This window comes from Myodes glareolus, chromosome 17, assembly GCF_982192425.1.
Source record: "Myodes glareolus chromosome 17, mMyoGla1.1, whole genome shotgun sequence".
Classification (NCBI taxonomy): Eukaryota; Metazoa; Chordata; class Mammalia; order Rodentia; family Cricetidae; genus Myodes; species Myodes glareolus.
In genome coordinates this window covers 67,307,783-67,328,820 of record NC_142042.1, presented here as the reverse complement: position 1 = coordinate 67,328,820, position 21,038 = coordinate 67,307,783, and the positions used below count along the sequence as shown (strand labels likewise).

The following is a 21,038-nucleotide window of genomic DNA, read 5'->3' as shown; positions in this document are numbered from 1 at the left end:
ACCTCCTGCCCGAGTGGGGGTGATGTAGATGGCCTCCACTTCCTTCAGACATTTCAATGATGAGTCTCCCCTGGGGCTGCGTCGGATCCTCTCCCAGTCCACAGACTCCCTCAACATGCGGAACCGAACCCTGTCCGTGGAATCCCTTATTGATGAAGGTGAGCAGCCTCACCATGGAGGAGAGGCATGTTGGCGTGGCTGGTGTGAGAAGCCTGGGAAGGGAGGAAGGGAGAGGATCCAGGGAAGGGCCCAGGCGAGGAGAGCCGCATTCTGAGGTGGCTCCTGCACCAATGCCCAGGTGCAGAAGTGATCTACAATGAACTGATGAGTGACTTTGAGATGGATGAGAAGGACTTTGCGGCAGATTCATGGAGCCTGGCGGTGGACAGCAGCTTCCTGCAGCAGCACAAGAAGGAGGTGATGAAGCAGCAGGATGTCATCTACGGTAAGCCGCAGGGACACACAAGCTTCCCTTCTACCAGACCCTGCTGGACCACATCTTCCCTGTGCTACCCACCTGTCAGGACGCCATGCCCCTGTGCACCTACTTCTTGGTGCCATTGGGTTTTTTTTTTAATCTTACTTGTCTTAGAGAAGAGTCTTGGGGTGTAGGCCAGCTTGGTCTCAAACTCTCAGTCCTCCTGCCTCGGTCTCCTGAGTTCTGGGATTGCAGGCATGCCCCACTACACCCAGCTCCCAAGACCCCCGCCTAGATCTCGTCTTCTTCACTCTGCCTCTTCCACGCCCAGCGCTGTGCTGGGAACTGGCACACATGATTCTTGCCCTCAGATCGTGCCCAGCTTGAAATGGCAAGGCATAGAGATAAAAACAAACTTGAAAATGATCTAAGATGACAGTGATGTACGAGTTAACTCAGAAAGACCCTGGGCGTCGTGATTGTGTCCGAGGCAGAGCGCAGAGACAAGCGTCCCTTCGTCTTGTAGAGCTCATCCAGACAGAGCTGCACCATGTGCGGACACTGAAGATCATGACGCGCCTCTTTCGCACTGGGATGCTGGAAGAGTTGCAGCTGGAGCCTGGGGTGGTCCAGGGCCTGTTTCCCTGCGTGGACGAGCTTAGTGACATTCACACGCGCTTCCTCAGTCGGCTGTTGGAACGTCGGCGTCAGGCCCTATGTCCAGGCAGCACCCGGAACTTTGTCATCCATCGTCTGGGCGACTTGCTCATCAGCCAGGTAGGAAAAGGCAGGGCTCCTGGCTGATGTCTGTAGAAGGAGTTAGGACAGAAGTGAGCATTTCTTGTTTTGAGACAAGGTCTTATGTAGCTCTGGCTGTCTGGCAGCTCATATGTAGACCAGGCTGGCCTGCAGCTCACTGACATCCATCTGCCTCTGCTTCCCAAGTGCTGAGTTAAAGATGCACACTAGTGTACAGGGCTCTTTCATTAAGAAAAAGTATGTGCGTGAGTGTGCCTGGACAGGAATGTGCATGAGCGTGTGGTGGTCAGAGGACCATTCTGGGAGTCGGTTCTTTCCCACCATGTTGTCAGCCAAAGAGTGAGCAATTCTTACCTCCAACCGAACTCTGGTGGCAGGAAGGGAAGATGAAAGAGACTGGAGAGGAGGAAGGCCCGGGTTGTGCTGACCTGGTCTTGCTGTCCTGACTTCTAGTTCTCAGGTTCCAGCGCAGAGCAAATGCGCAAGACCTACTCGGAGTTCTGCAGCCGCCACACCAAGGCCTTAAAGCTCTATAAGGAGCTGTATGCGCGAGACAAACGCTTCCAGCAGTTCATCCGGGTAAGCAAGCATCTCCAAACCCAGGCTCAGCCTTCTCATGGCTCAAACTTCTCCCGCCCCCAGGGTAGCATATGCCCTCTGCATGCATAAAGGGAGGCACTTGAACACCATTCATGGAGCCTTGTTTGCTCTTAGATCTCTTTGGGTTTCTTTGTTTTGTTTTTTTTTGGGGGAGGGGGATGTACGTGTTGGTGTATTCGGTCGGTATGATAAATAACCAGACCAGCTCAAGAACAACAGATATAATTTAATAATTGAAAAAAGAGGGGAACTCACGCTACCGGAGTGGAAGGTCCGAAGTCCAAAAGGGTCCGGCGAGCACCGCTTAGAGAGCGCGCCTACCTACCCCGATTTTCTACCTGAGCTTCAGGCGGCCACACCCTAGCCAGATGTGATTGGTTGAGCTTCCCCCTCACTAGACTCGTTTTCATACCGTATTGGCTTGGTCATCACCACAGACCTGTGACAGTCTCTTCCCCATATCCCAGAAGCCTTCTACCCAGGCCAACGTGGGGCAGATGCCAGGATGGGCCAGCTCCAGAGCTTGGGCTCCCAGTCTTTCTGTCCCCTTAGTCTTTCATCTTCCTTACAGAAAGTGACCCGCTCAGCTGTGTTGAAGCGACATGGAGTTCAGGAGTGCATTCTGCTGGTGACTCAGCGGATCACCAAATATCCAGTGCTCATCAATCGGATCCTACAGCATTCTCACGGTGAGGAAAAGCATGGTGGTCAGGGCCTCCCTGGGGAAGGGTGGGGAGCTCTGAGCACCCGGTGGAATTGGGTTGGGATGGCGCCAGCTAAACCTTCTCTTGTGCTGGACATCTGGTGGCACCAGGGATTGAGGAAGAGTGCCAAGACCTGACAGCAGCGCTAGGCCTGGTGAAGGAGCTGCTGTCCAATGTGGACCAGGATGTGCACGAGCTGGAGAAGGGGGCCCGCCTGCAGGAGATCTACAACCGAATGGACCCTCGGGCTCAGACCCCTGTGCCTGGCAAGGGCCCCTTTGGCCGAGAGGAACTTCTGAGGCGTAAGCTTATCCACGATGGCTGCCTGCTCTGGAAGACAGCTGCAGGTCGCTTCAAAGGTCAGTGCCCCCACTGGCAGACCTGATAAGTCATAGTTAGATTATCTGAACGGGATTTGCGGCCACCCTGTGGGACTGTTCCTACAGCCTTTCACCAAGGGTGAGATTCGGGAGGCAAAGAGGTAACCTATAGCTGCAGAAGTCTAAACTCTGCATTTGACAGTGTGGGCCATCAGGGACATCTTTATCGGAATGCATTCATTTCTGTGGTCTGTGAGTGGCCAGCGAACTACCTGTCCTAACCAAAGGGACATAGAGACGCAGATCAGAAGGAGATTCCTCCAGCCACAATCCCTACTGCTAGGACAGCAGAGATCCATCTGGGAGACCCACAGTGGGGACTGAGCCCTGAAGGGCAGGGAGGTTGGAAAGAGGACTGGGTGGGGTTGGGCACTGTTCCACGGGCTCCCTTATTAGAACTTATCTGCACTGATAAAGTCCTTGAACCTAAATCAGGACAAGAAAATAGCACCTCTAAACTTTGGTTTTAGAGGCCAAGGATGGGGGGTACCCGAAGCCAGAGCCCTTAGAAAATTCCAGCTGTGCTGTGAAATTCCTTCTCCTAGGGCCTGGGTACCGTCAGTCTTTAGCAGGCTTCTTCCTCCATCCGTTTCTCTCCTTCCCATCCCTCCCACGCAGCAGCTAAGAATATAAAGCATTGAGGGTTAAAAATAGCAAGGCTGGAGAGCGCTATTTCTGAGGGATTAGCAAAAGCCCTCCCCTTCTGTGTCCACAGTTTAGTAAAATCCCCACAGGCCAAGGGTGGCTGTGTGCTCTTAACTGTGGCATTCAGGTCTTTATGGACTTGGTCTTTGGTTCCTCCCTTCCTGGGAGTGCAGGACCCACAGGACCTGAGAGCCTGGAAGTGAAGCCGGGCTTGCTGGGGTTGGAGATGGGATGAGTCCAGGCTGGTGGGACGGCCTTTCAGTGCCGCTTTCTTGGAAGCTAACCTTGTCCCTCTGCTGTGCAAAAGTAAGAAGCAGAACTGTGTCAGTTCATTAGAATACCTAAAAAGGGGGCCTTGGGAGATGGCTCAGTGGTTAAGAGCACTGGCTGCTCTTCCAGAGGACCCAGGTTCAATTCCCTATACTCACACAGTGGCTCACAGCTGTCTGTAACTCTAGTTCCAGCGAATCCGACACTTTCATACAGACATGCAGGCAGGCGAAAACACCAGTGTGCACACCTTTAATGCCAGCACTTGGGAGGCAGAGGCGGGCAGATCTCTGTGAGTTTGAAGCCATCCTGGAGTGAGTGTCAGGATAGGCACCGAAGCTACGGAGAAACCCTTGAGAAATCTTTTTTTTTTTTTTTTTTTTTTTTTTTGGTTTTGGTTTTTAGTTTTTGGAGAGACAGGGTTTCTCTGTAGCTTTTGAGCCTGTCCTGGAACTCGCTCTTGTAGACCAGGCTGGCCTCGAACTCACAGATATCCGCCCGCCTCTGCCTCCCGAGTGCTGGGATTAAAGGCATGTGCCACCACCGCCCAGATGAAAAATCTTGAAAAATCAAAAAATATAGATAAATAAATAAATAAATAAATATACAGAAAGAAAGAAAGAAAAGAAAGGAAAACAACAGCAACAACAAATATTTAAACAAGCAAACAAATAAATAAAATAATACCTAAAAAGGTTCTGCATTAGTCAGATGCTGGACATGGGAATTAAAGGCCTAGAATTCCACCCTTCTTGTTAAGGGAATCCAGACACATCTGATTATGGCGCTGGTCCTAGGGAAGAAGGCAAACAGTTGCTTTGACCTTTAGTGCTGACCGTTTTCCAACTTTATGTCTTGGCCAGATGTGCTGATGCTGTTGATGACAGATGTGCTAGTGTTTCTCCAGGAAAAGGACCAGAAGTACATCTTTCCTGCCCTGGTGAGCCTTCCTTCTGTTCTCTTACTCATTGTTCTTATCAGACCCAAGAAAGACATGGAGTCAAATACCTGTTATACCTGTTAATTCTATATAATAAGTAAGCTGTTAGTGCTGTGCACAGGCATGCTTCTCCTGTGAGGAAAGCCCATCGTTAGCATTACTTTGTAGAAATGAAGATGATACAGTGGTACATGCCTATAACGACAGCACTTGGGAGTTAGCGGCAGGAGGTCATGGTAAGTTCAGGTCTAGCTTAGACTATATGAGAGGTCCCAACCCTAATAAATCAATCAATCACTCAATCAATCAATCAATCTCTGCCGTGGGATGGTGGGACACACCTTTAATCCCAACACTTGGTAGGCAGAGGCAGGTAGGTTTCAGAGTTCAAGCCTAGCCTGGTCTGCATAGCAAGTTCCAAGCCAGTCAGGGTTACATAGTTAAGTCCCAGCTCAACAACAAAAAAAGCATAGCAGCCAGAAGCCTGTAATTGCAGTACTGGGAAAGCAGAGGCTTGAGGATTGCAACTGTGTAGCTATCCTGGGCTACACAGTGAGTTCAATACCAGTTAAGGTTACATATTAAGCTCCCTGTGGGGGATGTGACTATCAAGGGTCTCACATACACTTTTAAATCTTGGCTGGTACTGATGCCTGGGATCTTGCATATACAGCATTATCTTCAATCCAGAACTGAGAACCAAGATATTAAGGGTTAATATTCCTACTCTTAATTCTTCCTTTTCCCTGATAGGACAAGCCTTCGGTGGTATCCTTACAGAATCTGATCGTAAGAGACATTGCCAACCAGGCGAAAGGGATGTTTTTGATCAGTGCTGGCCCGCCTGAGATGTACGAGGTGCACACAGCGTCCCGAGATGACCGTAGTACCTGGATCCGTGTCATTCAGCAGAGCGTGCGCGTGTGAGTGTGTGCCTGCTGCCTGTGTGTATATATGGCCTCAGGGTCCCATGGTCTCAGGTCCTAAACAGAATACTCCTTGGTAACAGAACCATCGTCAGAGACTGGGGCAGAGGTTGGAGGAAGACAAGATGAGCCAGGATAGATACATGAGCCAGGCGGTGGTGACGCACACCTTTAATCCCAGCACTCAGGAGGCAGAAGCAGGCTGATCTCTGTGAGTTCGAGGCCAGCCTGATCCACATAGCCAGCTCCAGAACAGGCTCCAAAGCTACACAGAGAAACCCTGTCTAAAGAAAAAAAAATGGAGGGGCTGGAGAGATGGCTCAGAGGTTAAGAGCATTGCCTGCTCTTCCAAAGGTCCTGAGTTCAATTCCCAGCAACCACATGGTGGCTCACAACCATCTGTAATGGGGTCTGGTGCCCTCTTCTGGCCTTCAGGCATACGTGCAGACAGAATATTGTGTACATAATAAATAAATATTAAAAGAAAAAGAAAGAAAAAATGAAAAGAAAGATACATGAAGTTATAGTTTATGCCCAGACAACCCCTGCTATCCCTCCAAGTATTCTGCACTGACAAGGGTTATGCGGCTCTTTCTGGTGACTTCCCTACCAGTTAGCGATAGTGTAACCGCACTAACAGCACTGGCAATAGGAAAAAGTCTCTTATTTGGGTTGTAGCATTTTATCTTTATTTTCTAAAATTGAAAGAATAGCATAATTAAAGCATTGATATTAATGAGTTGAGTACGATTTATTCCACACAGTAGATGCAAGGAGTAAATCAGTTGTGCTAAGGACAACCATTGGACTTGAAGTTATCAGCCAAATGTCTAGTTGAGTGGGGAAAAAGTAGACACTCAGGCAGAAAATGTTGAAAACAGCTTGGTGTGGCATGAATGTCTATAACCCCGATACCTGGGAAGCAGAGGCAGAAGGATTCAGAGTTAAAGGTCAACTTTGATGCATAAAGGATTTCAGGACCCACTTGGGCTGAGGTCTTAAAAAACCGCAACAGAGTTAGTGATGCAACCCAACTGATAGTGTGCGCACCTGGGAGCCCCGGGTTCCGTCCTCAGGTGTGGGGACATGCAGAGGATCAGAAGCTGGAAACGCCAGTGGGAGAGGTGCCATAGAGTGTGTGTGAGGTCAGGACGGCTGCTGGTGTCTCCTCCGCAAACTCAGCTCTTTGTTGTTCTGCAGATGCCCATCTAGGGAGGACTTCCCCCTGATCGAGACGGAGGATGAGGCCTACCTCCGGAGGATCAAGAGTAAGTTCCCTTCAGGGCATGTGTCGGTTTACGGCATAGCCGTACAAAACACTATGCAGCTCTGGAAAAGATGAGAAAGAGGTTGATGAGGTGGCTTCGAGGTTCAAAAAGTACTGCATCTCTTTTGGGGGACCCCGATTCAGTTCTCAGTACCCACTTGGTGACAAATGTCTGTAACCCTGTTCTGAAGACCTAATGCCTGCTGGCCACCTTGGTCACATGCATTGTGCACATATGTACACGCATGCAGAATTCTTTCCTTTTTTTCTTTTTTATTAGATTTATTTATTTACTGTGTACACAGTGTTTTGTCTGCATGTGTGTCTGCATGACAGAAGAGGGCACCAGATCTCATTACGGATGGTTGTGAGCCACCATGTGGTTGCTGGGAATTGAACTCAGGACCTCTGGAAGAGCAGCCAGTGCTCTTAACATCTGAGTCATCTCTTCAGTCAAACAGGCAAAATTCTTATACACATAAAATAAAAATAGATAAATCTTAGGGGAAAAAATGAAAGCTTCATGTGACCTGATATATATCTAGGATTTAAAACAATGTGAAGTATATGCTACAGTTTTGTAAGATTGGTGCAAATAGATATTCGTGTGTATGTATGTGTAAATAAATATATGTATGTGTATATATAAATATACATAAGCACATACATGAATACATATACGTGTGTGTGTGTGTGTGTAAAATCTCTGTCCCAAGGACATCTGATGCCCTCTTCTGGCCTCTGAGGGCACTGCATGTACATGGTGCATAGACATAAATGCAGCAAAACACCTATATGCCTAGAAATAATGTTGATGCCAGGCTTGGTGGTGCACACTTTTATTCCCAGCACTCAGGTGACAGAGTCAGGTGGATCTCTAAGTCCAAGGCTAAATCGAGTTCCCGGGCAACCACGGCTGTTACACGCACAGAAACTGTCTCAAAAACATCCAAAAAAACCAACAACCAAAAATGGTTAGACATTTTTTTTTTTAAGTGAGAACAGGGTATGTGGTGTGCACTCGTAACTCCAGCATTTGGAAGGCAGTACTAGGGTTAGGCTGTCTTGATTACATTTATATTGCTGTGGTATAACCCCATGGCCCAGGCAACTCAAAGAAAGAAGGACTTTTTTGGGATTTCGGTTCCAGAGGGTTCATAATGGTAGGAACAGCAGGTGGCAAATGAGACAGCTGGAACAGGAGAGAGAGCTGGAGTCTTTTGAAACTCCAAAGCCCGCCCCCAGTGACGTACTTCCTCCAGCAAATCTCCCTCCTAACTTTCCCCAAATAGCTACCAACTGGGTACTAAGTATTCAAATTCTTGGTACTTGTGGGGGAACATCTCATTCAAAAGACTGCAGAGCGCATCCTCAACTATATATGGAGTTTGAGACCAGCCTTAGCTACACATGAGGCCAGTGTCTAACTGCAAGTCATTCTGGGAAGCACACTTGCTGAGTGCGCAGGGAGCCAGGGACCAGATGAAACTTCTGCGCATGCATAGAGAGAGTGAGACAGACAGCCTGAACCCTTTTCTCAGGTTTGGTTTGGTTTGAGGCAGAGTTTCTCTATGTAGCCCTGGCTGACCTGGAACTTGCTCTGCAGACCACGCTGGCCTCGAACTCACAGAGATCCACCTGCCTCTGTTTCCTGAGTGCTGGATTCACAGATTTTTATAAACAAAAGTAGCAATGATTTATATCACACACAAGGTTTTTGGGAGGTGGGCAGGGGGTGGCTCCAAGCCCAAAATTAAGTCCTGCCACTCTGCCCATGCTGACCCTGTCCCCTGGGCTGCCCCTTCACAGGCTCTTTGGGTCTTTGGGCCTTCCTTCCATGCTTACCTCTTTCTGTCCACAGTGGAGCTGCAGCAAAAGGACCGGGCGCTGGTGGAGCTGCTCCAGGAGAAGGTTGGGCTGTTTGCTGAGATGACCCACTTCCAGGCAGATGAAGATAGTGTCAGTGGGATGCCCCTGCCCACCCTGCCCAGGGGCCTTTTCCGTTCTGAGTCCCTTGAGTCCCCTCGAGGCGAGCGGCTGTTACGAGATGCCATCCGTGAAGGTGAGGGCTCTCCTTCTGATGTGTCAGGGCTGTGCACTCAGACCAGGGCCATCTCAACCCCACAACCCTTAAAGGCCCCTGAAGGTTTGTCCTGGTCCAGTTCCTGGGCAGAGCAGGGAGGAAAGCTGACCTTGCTGCTGAATGCCCCTCCCTCTGTCAGGCGCTGTTGCCCCTTGCACATCTTTGCGGTCCCTTGGGTGCAGCATGCGGACTGAAACCACACCACCTCAATGTTGAGTCCCTAAATACTTGAAAGGTCACTGTGTGCTGGATGAATTCCACTCAGTATTGTCTCCTGTCCCTGTCCCCTCTTCTTCCCCTTCAGTGGAAGGCCTGAAAGACTTGCTGGTGGGGCCTGGTGCTGATCTGCTTTTGACACCCCGAGAACCAGCTTTACCTCTGGAACCTGATAGTGGCAACACCAGTCCTGGGGTCACTGCTAGTGAGTATGGGGCGTGAGAGCGAGGCGGGAGTGACTGGGGGGGGGTTACAGTCCCTAAGGAGGTGAGTGTACTCTCTTCTTTCTCTTCTGCAACAGATGGAGAAGCCAGGACTTTCAATGGCTCCATTGAGCTCTGTAGAGCAGACTCAGACGCCAGCCAAAAGGTGGGTTCTCGAGAGTCAGGGAGTGGCTAGAGGAAGGGCACACCTGGTGCGTGGCTCTTCAATGGAAAGCTACTGGGGCGGCCCCCACGTCTGCTGTGCCTGCTGACTCCCCTTCCTTGCCCATTTCTGCAGGATCGGAATGGAAATCAGTTGAGGTCACCCCAGGAGGTAAGATGGGGATTCTGCAGTAGAGGAGATAGAGGGAAAGGGAAACTGGTCTCTATCTGAGAAATCATTGCCTAGTTTGGGTGATTTAGGGGGGCGTATGTCTCTAGCACTAATGTTTCCGCAGCCTCTTGACAACTTCTGGGCACTGATCCTAAGCTTGGGCACTGGTGCACCCATCCTTTCTCTGTCCACAGGAGGCATTACAGCGATTGGTCAATCTCTACGGACTTCTACATGGCCTTCAGGTCAGTGAGCAAGGTCTGGAATGGGGAAGAAGGGGAGGAGCCAGCCCGAGGTGTCCCTGTAGGTGGCTTCTGAAAGTCCTTTTGGCCTCATCCCATCCTCAGGCTGCTGTGGCCCAGCAGGACACTTTGATGGAAGCCCGATTCCCTGAGGGTCCTGAACGATGGGAAAAGCTATCCCGAACCAACTCTCGGGATGGCGAAGCCGGCCGGGCTATGGTTGCTCCTGTGGCCCCAGAGAAGCAGGCAACAGAACTAGCCCTGCTGCAGCGGCAACACACGCTGCTTCAGGAGGAGCTGAGACGCTGCCGGCGGCTGGGTGAAGAGCGGGCCACCGAAGCTGGCAGTCTGGAGGCCCGGCTCCGAGAGAGTGAACAAGCCCGGGCCCTGCTGGAGCGGGAGGCTGAAGAGGCCCGCCGACAGCTGGCGGCCTTGGGCCAAAATGAGCCACTCCCAGCGGAGGCCCCCTGGGCCCGCAGGCCTCTGGACCCTCGGCGCCGCAGCCTTCCAGCAGGCGATGCTCTCTACTTGAGCTTCAATCCCCCTCAGGTGAGGCTGCCTGGAGTGTGGAGTGAATCTCAGAAACATGAGAGCCAGCAGAACCTGAAGGACAGACAAAATCATACAGTTAAACTGAAAAGAAATTCAAGGCAAGCTCAGTGGTAGAGGCCTATGCAAATGTCCAGCACTTCAACAAGCGATTCTACTCTGTTCTCCCCAGATTTCTCCTAGTAGTCTGTGTGGGGCACTGCAGGCATTGCTATACCTGGAGTCCTTGTATGTGAAGCCTGAGGCTGGAGAACCAGCTGGTCCCAGCAGATATAGAGATGAGGGTTGAAGGCAAACAATATGTTTGTCTCGCTGAGAGGAGAGCCAATTGGTGGTTGATCTACTGATGGGGGGGTCATTGGTAAACCTCAAGAGATGAGGTGTGTTGGGATCCTGGAGGGCTCGCTGCCCTCACCCACCAGTGCCTGCTCCATCTCCTGGTCTTGTCCTTTTGTTTTCCATAGCCCAGCAGAGGCCATGACCGCCTGGATTTGCCCGTGACTGTCCGTTCCGTCCCCCGACCCTTTGAAGACCGGGAGAGGCAGGAGCTTGGTAGCCCCGAGGAGCGGCTGCAGGACAGCAGCGACCCCGACACCGGCAGTGAGGAGGAAGGCAGCAGCCGCTTATCTCCACCTCACAGTCCTCGAGGTGAGACCTCTGGGGTCAGGGTCTGGGGCTGCTAAGTGGCTCCTGAGGTCGTTATTCCAAGACAGGGAAGATTTCTGCTCTGTGTCATGACAAACGGGGGGTGGAGCTCTTTTCTGCTGTTTTTCTTGTTCGTTTGTTGAGACTGGGTCTCTCTGTATAGCCCTGGCTGTTCTGGAACTCCCTCTGTAGACCAGAGACTGGCCTCAAATTCAGAGATGCACCTGCCTCTGCCTTCCAAGTCCTGGAAGTAAAGGTGGGCACTGTCGCTGCCCAGGGTAGTAGAACTCTTGAGAGGCAGTTTTTCTAATTGGTTGATGGCTCCCAGCCTTTACAAGTAGAAATCCATTTTAAAGTAAAACGGTTTAAAGACTGCCACATCCTAATGGAGAGAAAACAGTCAAACCCCTCCCGGGGTTTCATGTTGTAACAGTCATCCTGCCAGGGTGCCCAGAGGCTGCACCCCATGTCTGCGCAGGGGCCTGCGTGTGAGTGCGTGCCTACTCCTCACCGCCTCTACCCTGCCTTTCACTCTCCAGACTTCACCCGAATGCAGGACATCCCGGAGGAGACAGAAAGCCGAGATGGGGAGCCTACAGCTTCGGAGAGCTAAGGGGACCCCACCCCCTGCCTGGTGCCCCACTGAAGAACATTAATTAGTAAAGGGGTCAAACCTTGGGGACTCCGTTCTGCCAATAATGAGGGAATATTTGAAAGAACTGCTGATTGTCCTTGCCAGCTCCTGGGATCCTTGGATACCTATGGCCATGTGGGACTGGGGATTTAGAGGCCACAGCCCCCCAGGTGGCATCCAAGAGCTACACCACAGATGCCAGTTTTTCATGCCTTCTTCCCTCTACTTAGGAAAAATTATTTATTTATTGTTTATTGGTTATGTGGGGGAGAGTGAGACTTAAAGGACCAGGGACATGGGAACCAAGCCATAGGGACCAGAGGGCCTTTCTTTTAGCACCGCTGGGACACGTATAGGCTTAGCCACGAGCTGCTGGCTCCGGCTAACACCCACTCCAGCGACTCCCATCCGTGGCCACAGTACCTACTGCCCCTTTAAGGAGGGCTGGGGTAGGCCTGTGTCCCTTTCCCCACTCTCCTTAGGCTCCTCCTGCTGGTCTTCCTTCTCTTCATCCTCCATGGAAATCCGGCTCCTTGGGGTTGATGGAGTCGAGGCTAGGGTGGCCATGATGTATTGGGGTGGGGGAGGAAAAATCCACAGGGACCAGAATGTTTTGTTTTTATTTTCTTTTTTGTACCAAAGCCAACCGCACGTGTTTTATATTTTTAAAAGAAGATTGTAGGTACTTCTAGCTCCATGTCTTTGAACTTGAGGAACTGGGGAGACAGTGGCTTCTTTCACCTACAGTCAGGGCTCTCCTATTCGGAATTCTTCCTCAGCCATTTGAAAGAAGATCCATCCCTAAGGTGGGTTAGGGAACCTCGAACCCTCACCTCATCTCCCACCATGGCAACTATGGTTGAAACGTAAGCAAGAAAGTGGGGGTTCAATGCAACCCGAATACCCACCAGCAGTAGCCATTTGTCGGCCAATTTCATTGTTAAAAACAAAAAGACAGAGACAGTAACAACAAAGAAAGAAAGAAAAACTCAAGCAGGGAAAAAAATTAAAGACCTGAAACGCACCAGGTGCTGTCTCTAGTGGCCCATTCTAAGGATTACAGTGCCTGCAGCCAGGCAGTGACCACGGTTTCTATAAAGGGGCTGTCACTACCTCACTGAAGAGGGCACTAAAAAAAAAAATGAAGCTGCCCAAACCCTCGTTAAAATCTCAAAATTACAATGATAAAAATGAAGTTGCACCCAAGCTCCTGGAGCTGTTGGTGACTCCAATATTAGAAAACTTGTTTGCATCTTATTTGTATGCTGTGCTTGGATATCATCACATCTGGCTCTTGCCCCCCCCCCCCCCCCCGGCTTCATTTCCACAGAGTCTGACTCAGGGCTGAGTTCTCAGAGGAGCAGCCCTGCTCATGCTGCCTAGTGGAAAGGCAGGAAGTGGTTTCAGTTCTTGGTTTTGGTTCATCCCACTTCCTGTTTCTAGGCCCTACACTTAGCCCATAGGGCAGGGTCAGTGCATGCACACCCCCACAGCCTGTGATGCAGGGTGAGAAGAAGGGTCTCAGGACCCCAACTAAAAAGGAGACTTGGCATTGCATGGGCAGCAGGCTTTGAGACGCTGCCAATACTCCCCTCCATAAGCCTCTGGCCCTTACGAGACACTTTCTAGCCAATCATAGGATTCTTGGGCCGTAAGAGTTGTTTTATATGTTTATTTATTTACTTTATTATTATTTTTGAGACAAGGTCTTGCAGTGAAGCCCAGGCTGGCCTTGGACTCACGTCAATCCTCTTGCCGCAGCCTCCCAAGTGTTGGCATTGCAGGCGTGAGCCAGTATGCCCAGCCTCTGCTGTTTTCCTTTACATGATGGGTGCAGAATGGTTGCCAGGCCCAGAAGCCCGTCCTTGCTCCCTCTCCTTTCCCCTCTGCCTTACAAACAGCAGCACACAGTTTCGAGCATTCTGGTGGCTCAGTAGCTGCGTTCCAGGTAGCACTAAGCGTGCAGAGGTCAAGTAGAAGAGACAGTGGTAAAGTCAGGAGAAGATGCAACTTCCCAACCTTCTCCAGAGGGGCCAAGAGAAAACCTAGGACCTGGAGACTGAGTCCCAGAGTATGAGTTCTGAGAAGCTGGGGTGCTTCTGCTGCCTTATTACCCAATTCCACCCCATTATCAGCACAGAGCCAATCCCGTCCTATCATCTTCCCATCCCTAGGCCTGCCCTCTCCCTAGCCGTGTTTCTGAACCTGATTATTCTCCCCACTGCTGCCATTTCAAACCTCTGTGGCAGTGTGTTCTGGGAGCCAGGGTTCAGCTCCTTACCTATACCATACTACTCCCTTGGAGGGGGCTCTAACCCTGGGTGCCCAGCCCTCCTTCCTCACCCCCTCAACCCTCTACCCGCATCCCCCTTCATCCCCCCCTCCATCAGAAGTAGGGCCACAGGCAACTACTTGAGTTGTCGATATTTACCCCCGGGGTTCTGTAAAGCGGATGCCCCCAGAGAGGGTAATATCTGGCCCCAGCCAGGCCATTAGAGGTGCTGCTGGGGCAGCCAGAAGAATGTTCAGGGAGGGGAACATTTCTCACCTTCCTGATGGCTAGTAATAGGCCTGGCATTTTGGAGCCAGTTTAAACATTATCAAAAAGAGGAAATTAAACATCAAGAGGCTAATTAAATCTCGTTCCCATCCTTCAATATGTCGTGAGTTGGGCAACTCTTCAAAGCTTGTGGGCAGTCGACTGGGTGGAACGGGCAGTGGTGCCTGAGGTGTTGTGGCTCCCCCACAGGGACTAGTCATCCCAGAGACTGGTCCTGAAGGGAGGGCCTGGAGTAGGGGCTCCCCTATACCTCCCCTTCATCCCAGAAGCAGACCCCAGTAAGATCCCTCCTGATGGACAGCTTCGGTCATTTTGTTTTAAATGAAGAAGGAAAGCAAAGGAGCCCCTCTGTTCAGAAGACACTCGCAAAGGCGTCTCTCTTTGCAGAGTTTGATGCTGGTTGCTCTTTACCTGGGTTTTTGAGACCAGGTATGTCCCTGAAGCTAGAGCTTGCTGAGTGGCTAGAGTGGTCAGTGGGTCTCGGAGATCCTCCTGTCTTCCTCCCCAGCACCACGGTGTCCAGGATTTTTACACGGGGTAAAAGCTAGCTCCTGAACTCATCGGGCTCTCTGCATGTCTGCTCCAAGTACTTCACTCACAGCTCTCCTCGATTTGCTTTTGTTATTGTTTCTTTTGTTTTTTTGTTGTTGTTTGTTTTTGTTTTCCAAGACAGGGTTTCTCTGTAGCTTTTGGAGCCTGTCCTGGAACTCCTCTGTAGACCTGGCCTTGAACTCAGAGATCCGCCCGCCTCTGACTCCAGAGTGCTGGGATTAAAGGCGTGTGCCACCATGCCCAGCTATTTGTTACTATTTGTAATTTTAGGAAGTGTTAGTGTGTGTAGTGACATACATGTCAGAGCACAAGTATGGAGGTTAGAGAACAACTTTGCATACTTAGGTCTCTCAGTTCACCTCTCTGTAGATTTGACAGTCCAACCCAGGTTGCCAGGCTTGTGCGCCAAGTATTTTCCCTGCTTTGCTTGCTATCTTTCTGGTCCTTAAAAAATTTTATTATGTATGTGTGTCTATGGTGTGCATGTATGGGTATGCATAACCAAATCTCTTTTATGCGAGACTTTCATTATACTCCCTACAACAGGACACAAAATAGACAAGACCTCCATGGCTTCCTATCTGTCAGCTGCCCTATTTCCTCCTTTCCATTTTACATGGAAACTGCAAATAATAGTAATACTGCCTCCTCCGACACTGTTGAGTCCTCAACAGCCTTTCATTTTTGAGATAGTTTCTAGCCCAAGCTGGTTCTGGACTCTATGTAGTTTAGACATATCTTGAATTGAAGAGATTAGACAAGCACTCCATCAACTGAGATACTCTAGAAAGCTGGGCATGGCAGCACCCCAGTACTTGGGAGGGAAGACAAGAGAATCAGGAGTTCCAGGCCAGCTTTTATTGAGCTGGAGGCCAATCTCCAGCTCACACACACACACACACACACACACACACACACACACGGCTGAATTGAATAGCTGGCTCAATACCATTCTTGTCATGCAGCCATGGCCCCGAGTATGGTCCCTGGCACCTATATAAAAGCCAGCTGCAGCAGCACCCGATTCTCACTGGTCAGCCAGTCAAGCCAGTAGGTCAGTTCCAAGGTCACTGTGAGACCCTTTCTCACAGGTAAGATGGGGCTGGGGAGCTAGTTTGACAGTCAAGAGTGCTCACTGATTTTCCACAGGACCCGAATCTGGTTGCCAGCACCTGTGCTGGGTAGTTTACAGCCCCCTGAAATAAGCTCCAGAGGAGCTGCTATCTGGGCACTCACTCCACACTTACATAATTTTTTTTCAATTAAAAAAAATTAACAGCCAGGTAGAATGACAAACGCCTTTAATCTCAACACTCAGAAGACAATGGATCTCTGAATTCAAAGTCAGCCTGGTCTACAGAGTGAGTTCCTGGACTGCCATGACCATGGTCTCAAGACAAAAGCGTGGGGGGGGGTTCAACAGGGTCTGGAGAGAGCTTGGTTAAGAGCACTGACTGATCTTCCATAGAACCCAGGTTCAATTCCCAGCCCCCATATGGCAGCTCATACCTGTCTGTAACTCCAGTTCCAGGATATCTGACACCCTCACGTAGACATACATTTAGGCAAAGCACCAATACACATAAATTAAAAATAAATTATATATTTAAAGAACCCAACAAACTAATATTTATACAGGCAAACACCAATACACATACAAAAAAATTAAGAAAAATACTTGAGCAGGTAGAGGTCCTTGCTACAAAGCTTGATAGTCTAGATTCAATCCCTGAATCTCAGATGGCGGGAGAGAATTGACTCTAAGCTGTCCTCTGGTCTCCACATGGAAGTGGCACGTCTCCTTGCCCAAACAAGTGTACCTTGTAAAAGGAAGAGCAAGGTGTGGCGATACACACCTATCACTTGCACTTGGGAGGCACAGGCAGGTGCATCTATGGACTACATAATGAGTTCCAGGTAAGCCAGAGAGATGTATATGACCCCGTCTCCAAGAGAACAAGAGAGAAATTGAAGATGAAACCTTACGTCTGCTTCTGGCATTCACATACGCAAGTGTGAGTACACACACAAATGTACATGCATACACACAAAGGAAGGGAGAAAAAGGAAAGGAAACAAGAATACACTGAACTAAGAAGGCTAAATGTGTTAGTACATGCCTGTAATTCTAGCATTTGGGATCAAGATTAAAGAGTTCCAAGCTACCCTCAGCTACATGCCTGAGACCCCACTCCAACTTAAAAAGAAATGTGAGGTTGGCAGTGGGCACGCCTTTAATCTCAGCTCTTGGAAGGCAAGGCAGAGGCAGGCAGAACTCCGTGAGTTCGAGGCCAGCCTGGTCTATAATGTGAGTTCCAGGTCAACCAGGGCTACCCAGAGAAATTCTGTCTTGAAAAAAGCAAGCAAACAAGAAGAACCTGATGTATAGAGGTGATTCGCCCAAGGGGACGGGCTACTGAAACTCAGCCTTGGTTCCTGATTCTTCCTGATCCTCCAGACCTCTTCGGTACCTCTCACCTTCGCCCCACCCCACCATGTCTTTCCCTCGTAATTGCCTCCCTTCCGTGCTTGGTTGAAGGACACGGATCTATTCACTGTTCTCCCCAGGCTACACATCCAGGATCTCCCGACTGGAACTGCAGGTTCCAGCAAGCCCCGCTCTGGCATCTTCCTGCTGCAAAAGCAGAGGCTTCTGTGTCGTTTCTTTGGCTACCCCTGAGAGGAGAAGAAGCTGCTTGGCCAGAGAAGGCATTTTTGGTTTTGGTACCAAAGAGGGATTAAGGGATGCCCTGTTTTGAAGTGAGAAAGACAGGGAGAACCCACGTCTGACTTGCTGGTCTAGACCCCGTCAGGGAAGGTATCCTGTGTTGTACCGGCATGAAAGGTCAGACAGTCTGGATGATGCCGAGGTTTAGTCCCAGTTTCTCTTTGCCATCTCTAGGGACAAGCTTTGCCACACCCACTTTCGGCCTGGGCTCCAGCTTCTGTGTCCTATCACACCCACAGTTGGTGATCAAAGGTCAGACTTTCCCTGGAACCCTGCAGACTGGCTGAGAGCGCAGCTTCTCCCCAGAATCTGTGGGTTCTGCTCCCGGTAGAGCTCAGAAAAGGGAACGTCCAGGCTGCATCCTTCATCCAGGAGTCCCTTTGTGTTTGTCCACTCTCTGGGTGCCCGTCTCCCACTTACTTCCTTGAGGGCCACTTCTTCCACACAGGCCTGGCTTTGGGGCCACAGTCTTGACCAAGGGTCCCTGAAGACACTGCTCAGAACTTGCTGAGGCTGGCGCCGGAGGAGACTGCAGAGCACAGGGTTGAGGCAGCTGTTGCTGTGTGCCAAGCGGGTGATGACAGGAAAAACGTAAGTACGGATGGTGTAGAAAGTGCTGTCCCAGGGTACCAGGTAAAACTCTACCAGAATGCCCGGAGTGCATTCTGCATGGTTGGGAAACCAGCAGAGGACGAAGGAAGCCACCAGAACACAAACAGAGCGGGCTGCCACTCGGCTGTCCTGCCACTGTGGAGGCCTGCGTCACTGCGGACACTGTAGAGAAGCCAGCAGCAGCAGGTAGCTAGCTGGTGGTGATGGTGCCCAAGGACACAATGAAGGCCAGAACCACCCTCTGTAGCTGGTATGCCCCCAGCCAGGATCTGCTGGGGAAACGCAGAAGGCAGAGGCACACACCCCACAACTCACCCTCAGCCCCAAAGATTGCTGTGGGCACAGTCACCAGGGCAGCCGCCACCCACACGGCCAGGGTGACCACACATATCTGGAAGATAGACAGGTGCCTGCCTGGTCTCACAACCATGGCCAGCACCCAGTATCTGGCAACATTCAGCGCTGTAATTAGGAAGGTGCTGGTGTGGATGCTGAGGGCAGGGGTGTCAGGACTATCTTGCAGAGGGCACTTCTGAAAGGCCAGTGTGAGTCCAGTGCTGATTCAGTTGCCCAGGCGAAAGGGAGGGCGAGGGCCAGCCCCAGGTCTGCCAGAGCCAGGCTGAAGACAAAGATATCAGAAGGTGGTTCAGGCACATGCTGAGCACAATTGCCTAATACCCACAGTGTAGGGTAACGGACAACTGGAGCAGGAACCGAACGATCACTGAGCACCTTGGCTCTGAACCCAGAATCAGAGAAACACACCCTATATTTGAGACCTGGGCCAGGGAGAGAAACATCTTTATCCCTGAACCAAGGACTAAAGACATGTGCCCTGACTCTGAAACTAGTATCAAAGAAACACACTTGTCCCTAGAATCAGAGCCAGTAAAAGAAATATGCCCTGGTCCTAAGTTTAGAGTCAAAAAGTTTAAAAGGACCAGTGAAAGAAACAGTTTGGCCATGAAGGCTGAGCCGCCTCTGCCCCACTGAACCAACCAATCCCAGGGCAGGAAACCAACCAATCACCGAGCACCCTGACTCTGAACCCAGAGCCAGTGAAAGAAACACCAGGTTTTTGAGGCCTGAGGCAGAAAAGAAACATCTTTATCCCTGAACCCAGGACTAAAGACATGTGCTCTGGCTCTAAAACTACTGTCAAAGAAACACACTTTGTCCCTAGAATCAGAGCCAGTGAAAGAAATAGGCCCTGGTCCTAATATTAGAATCAAAGAGCTAAAAAGGACCAGTGAAAGAAACACAGTTTGGCCATAAAGTCAGAGCCTTCTCTGCCTCTGACCAGCTAAACTGACCAATCCCTGAGCAGGGAAAAACTAACCAATCCTCCTTCTCCCTGGGAAAACTCCACCCCTAAGAAGTTGGGTATAAGCCTCTCTGCTCCTTCAGTTAAGAGCTGCCATTAATCCCTCCCTGGCAGAGGCTGCCACCCTTCTGGACTCCTTCCCAAATAAATCTCTTTCTCAAAAGAGTTTTCAGTGATGACCTTCATTCACCAGCGCTGAGCAGAAGAACCGGGCTGGGATGTCCCTTAGGGAACTGAGTTGAAAAACCTTGCTGAGACGTCCCATTGCAGCTCCAGCCTCCAGAGCTGTCCTATTGCGGCTCTACTCTCCCCACCCAGAGCTGTCTATTGGGGCTCTACCCCCAACCCAGAGCTGTCTATTGGGGCTCTACCCCCTCTCCAGAGCTGTCTATTGGGGCTTTACCCCCTCTCCAGAGCTGTCTATTGGGGCTCTACCCCCAACCCAGAGCTGTCTATTGGGGCTCTACCCCCAACCCAGAGCTGTCTATTGGGGCTCTACCCCCTCTCCAGAGCTGTCTATTGCGGTTCTACCAGCTGTCCTATCGTGGCTCTAAGTATATCCTGACTTCTCAATAAGTCAAGATATGCCAACACACTTACTGTACCACATTGCCCTACACACACAGCACAGCCAAATTTCCCAGCAAGCCAATGATACCTACAAGTCCATAGGCCAATGTGACCACGATCCTCTCAAAGCAAGGACCTGAATGGGCATTGCAGCACCCTCAATACTCAGCACACTGTCTCCAGAGCCATTGACCCAGAAGATGGTGGGCAGAGAGGCAGAAGAATTGATGTGGCCGTTGTAAGGCATCAGAGGTTGCTGGAGCCTGCTGGAGTGGAGCAGAGGAGTGAGCAAGTACCTGTTTGCTGGACTGGCAGGCGCCAGAGCAGTCAGCAGGAGAGCGGACGAGACCTGGAATCTGGGTGTGGGTCTGGAGCTTTAAGTTGCAGGAGCGTCTGCCCACGCTCACAACTAAGAGGGAGGGGTGTGGTTAGAACAGCCTACTTCTTCCTTGTTGGACAACAGTCCTGGGTGTGGCAGCACAAGGGAGTGATATGTCCAGACTGCAAACAGATGCATAACAGCGAGGAAAAGGGAGAAACTAGAGACGTCTGGAGTGACAGAACCAAACCAGAAGTCCCTGTACGCTGGGCAGGGTGCAGAGAGCCCTCTCTTAAAAGAAGTCTTGGAACAGGCTAGGAAAGGAAAATGGGGATAGAGGACAAGAATGGAAGCCAGAGACGGAGAGGAAGAAATGTGTCTCGTGTCTTTCAGCAGCTGTGCCTTTGCTGTGTCCCTTTGAGTGAGTTTCGTTAACTCCCCTGCATGTGTTTCTATGCTTAAAGTGTCAGTGTACGGGCCAGAGAGGTAGCGGCTCTGTGGGTGAAGGGGCTACTGCCAAGCTGATGACTTCAATCCCCAGGTTCCACACAGGGCAAG

The 21,038-nt window shown here is 50.6% G+C and overlaps 2 protein-coding genes across 12 annotated transcripts in view; one reads left to right on the top strand and one right to left on the bottom strand.

The window, feature by feature from the left end:
• The window catches only part of Arhgef2 (Rho/Rac guanine nucleotide exchange factor 2), a 52,194-nt gene extending 37,741 nt beyond the window's left edge, over positions 1–14,453 (top strand). For all 11 annotated transcript variants that reach the window (XM_048454778.3, XM_048454787.3, XM_048454768.3 and 8 more), the window contains 17 exons: positions 49–158; positions 299–445; positions 945–1,195; positions 1,631–1,756; positions 2,349–2,466; positions 2,592–2,840; positions 4,640–4,716; positions 5,470–5,639; positions 6,843–6,910; positions 8,771–8,971; positions 9,297–9,413; positions 9,510–9,577; positions 9,710–9,745; positions 9,940–9,990; positions 10,093–10,536; positions 11,001–11,184; positions 11,721–14,453. In XM_048454778.3, coding sequence (XP_048310735.3) covers positions 49–158; positions 299–445; positions 945–1,195; positions 1,631–1,756; positions 2,349–2,466; positions 2,592–2,840; positions 4,640–4,716; positions 5,470–5,639; positions 6,843–6,910; positions 8,771–8,971; positions 9,297–9,413; positions 9,510–9,577; positions 9,710–9,745; positions 9,940–9,990; positions 10,093–10,536; positions 11,001–11,184; positions 11,721–11,794 — 2,491 coding nt within the window. In that variant the 3' untranslated portion in view covers positions 11,795–14,453. The remainder of the gene's footprint in view (positions 1–48; positions 159–298; positions 446–944; positions 1,196–1,630; positions 1,757–2,348; positions 2,467–2,591; positions 2,841–4,639; positions 4,717–5,469; positions 5,640–6,842; positions 6,911–8,770; positions 8,972–9,296; positions 9,414–9,509; positions 9,578–9,709; positions 9,746–9,939; positions 9,991–10,092; positions 10,537–11,000; positions 11,185–11,720) is intronic.
• Positions 14,454–16,232: 1,779 nt separating this feature from the next.
• On the bottom strand, positions 16,233–20,445 carry Rxfp4 (relaxin family peptide/INSL5 receptor 4). The gene is given in 5 exon segments (XM_048454822.3): positions 16,233–18,462; positions 18,464–18,774; positions 18,777–18,968; positions 20,214–20,283; positions 20,286–20,445. Coding segments are annotated over 5 exon segments (1,257 nt in total). The 5' UTR covers positions 20,409–20,445; the 3' UTR covers positions 16,233–17,901.
• Positions 20,446–21,038: the final 593 nt, after the last annotated feature.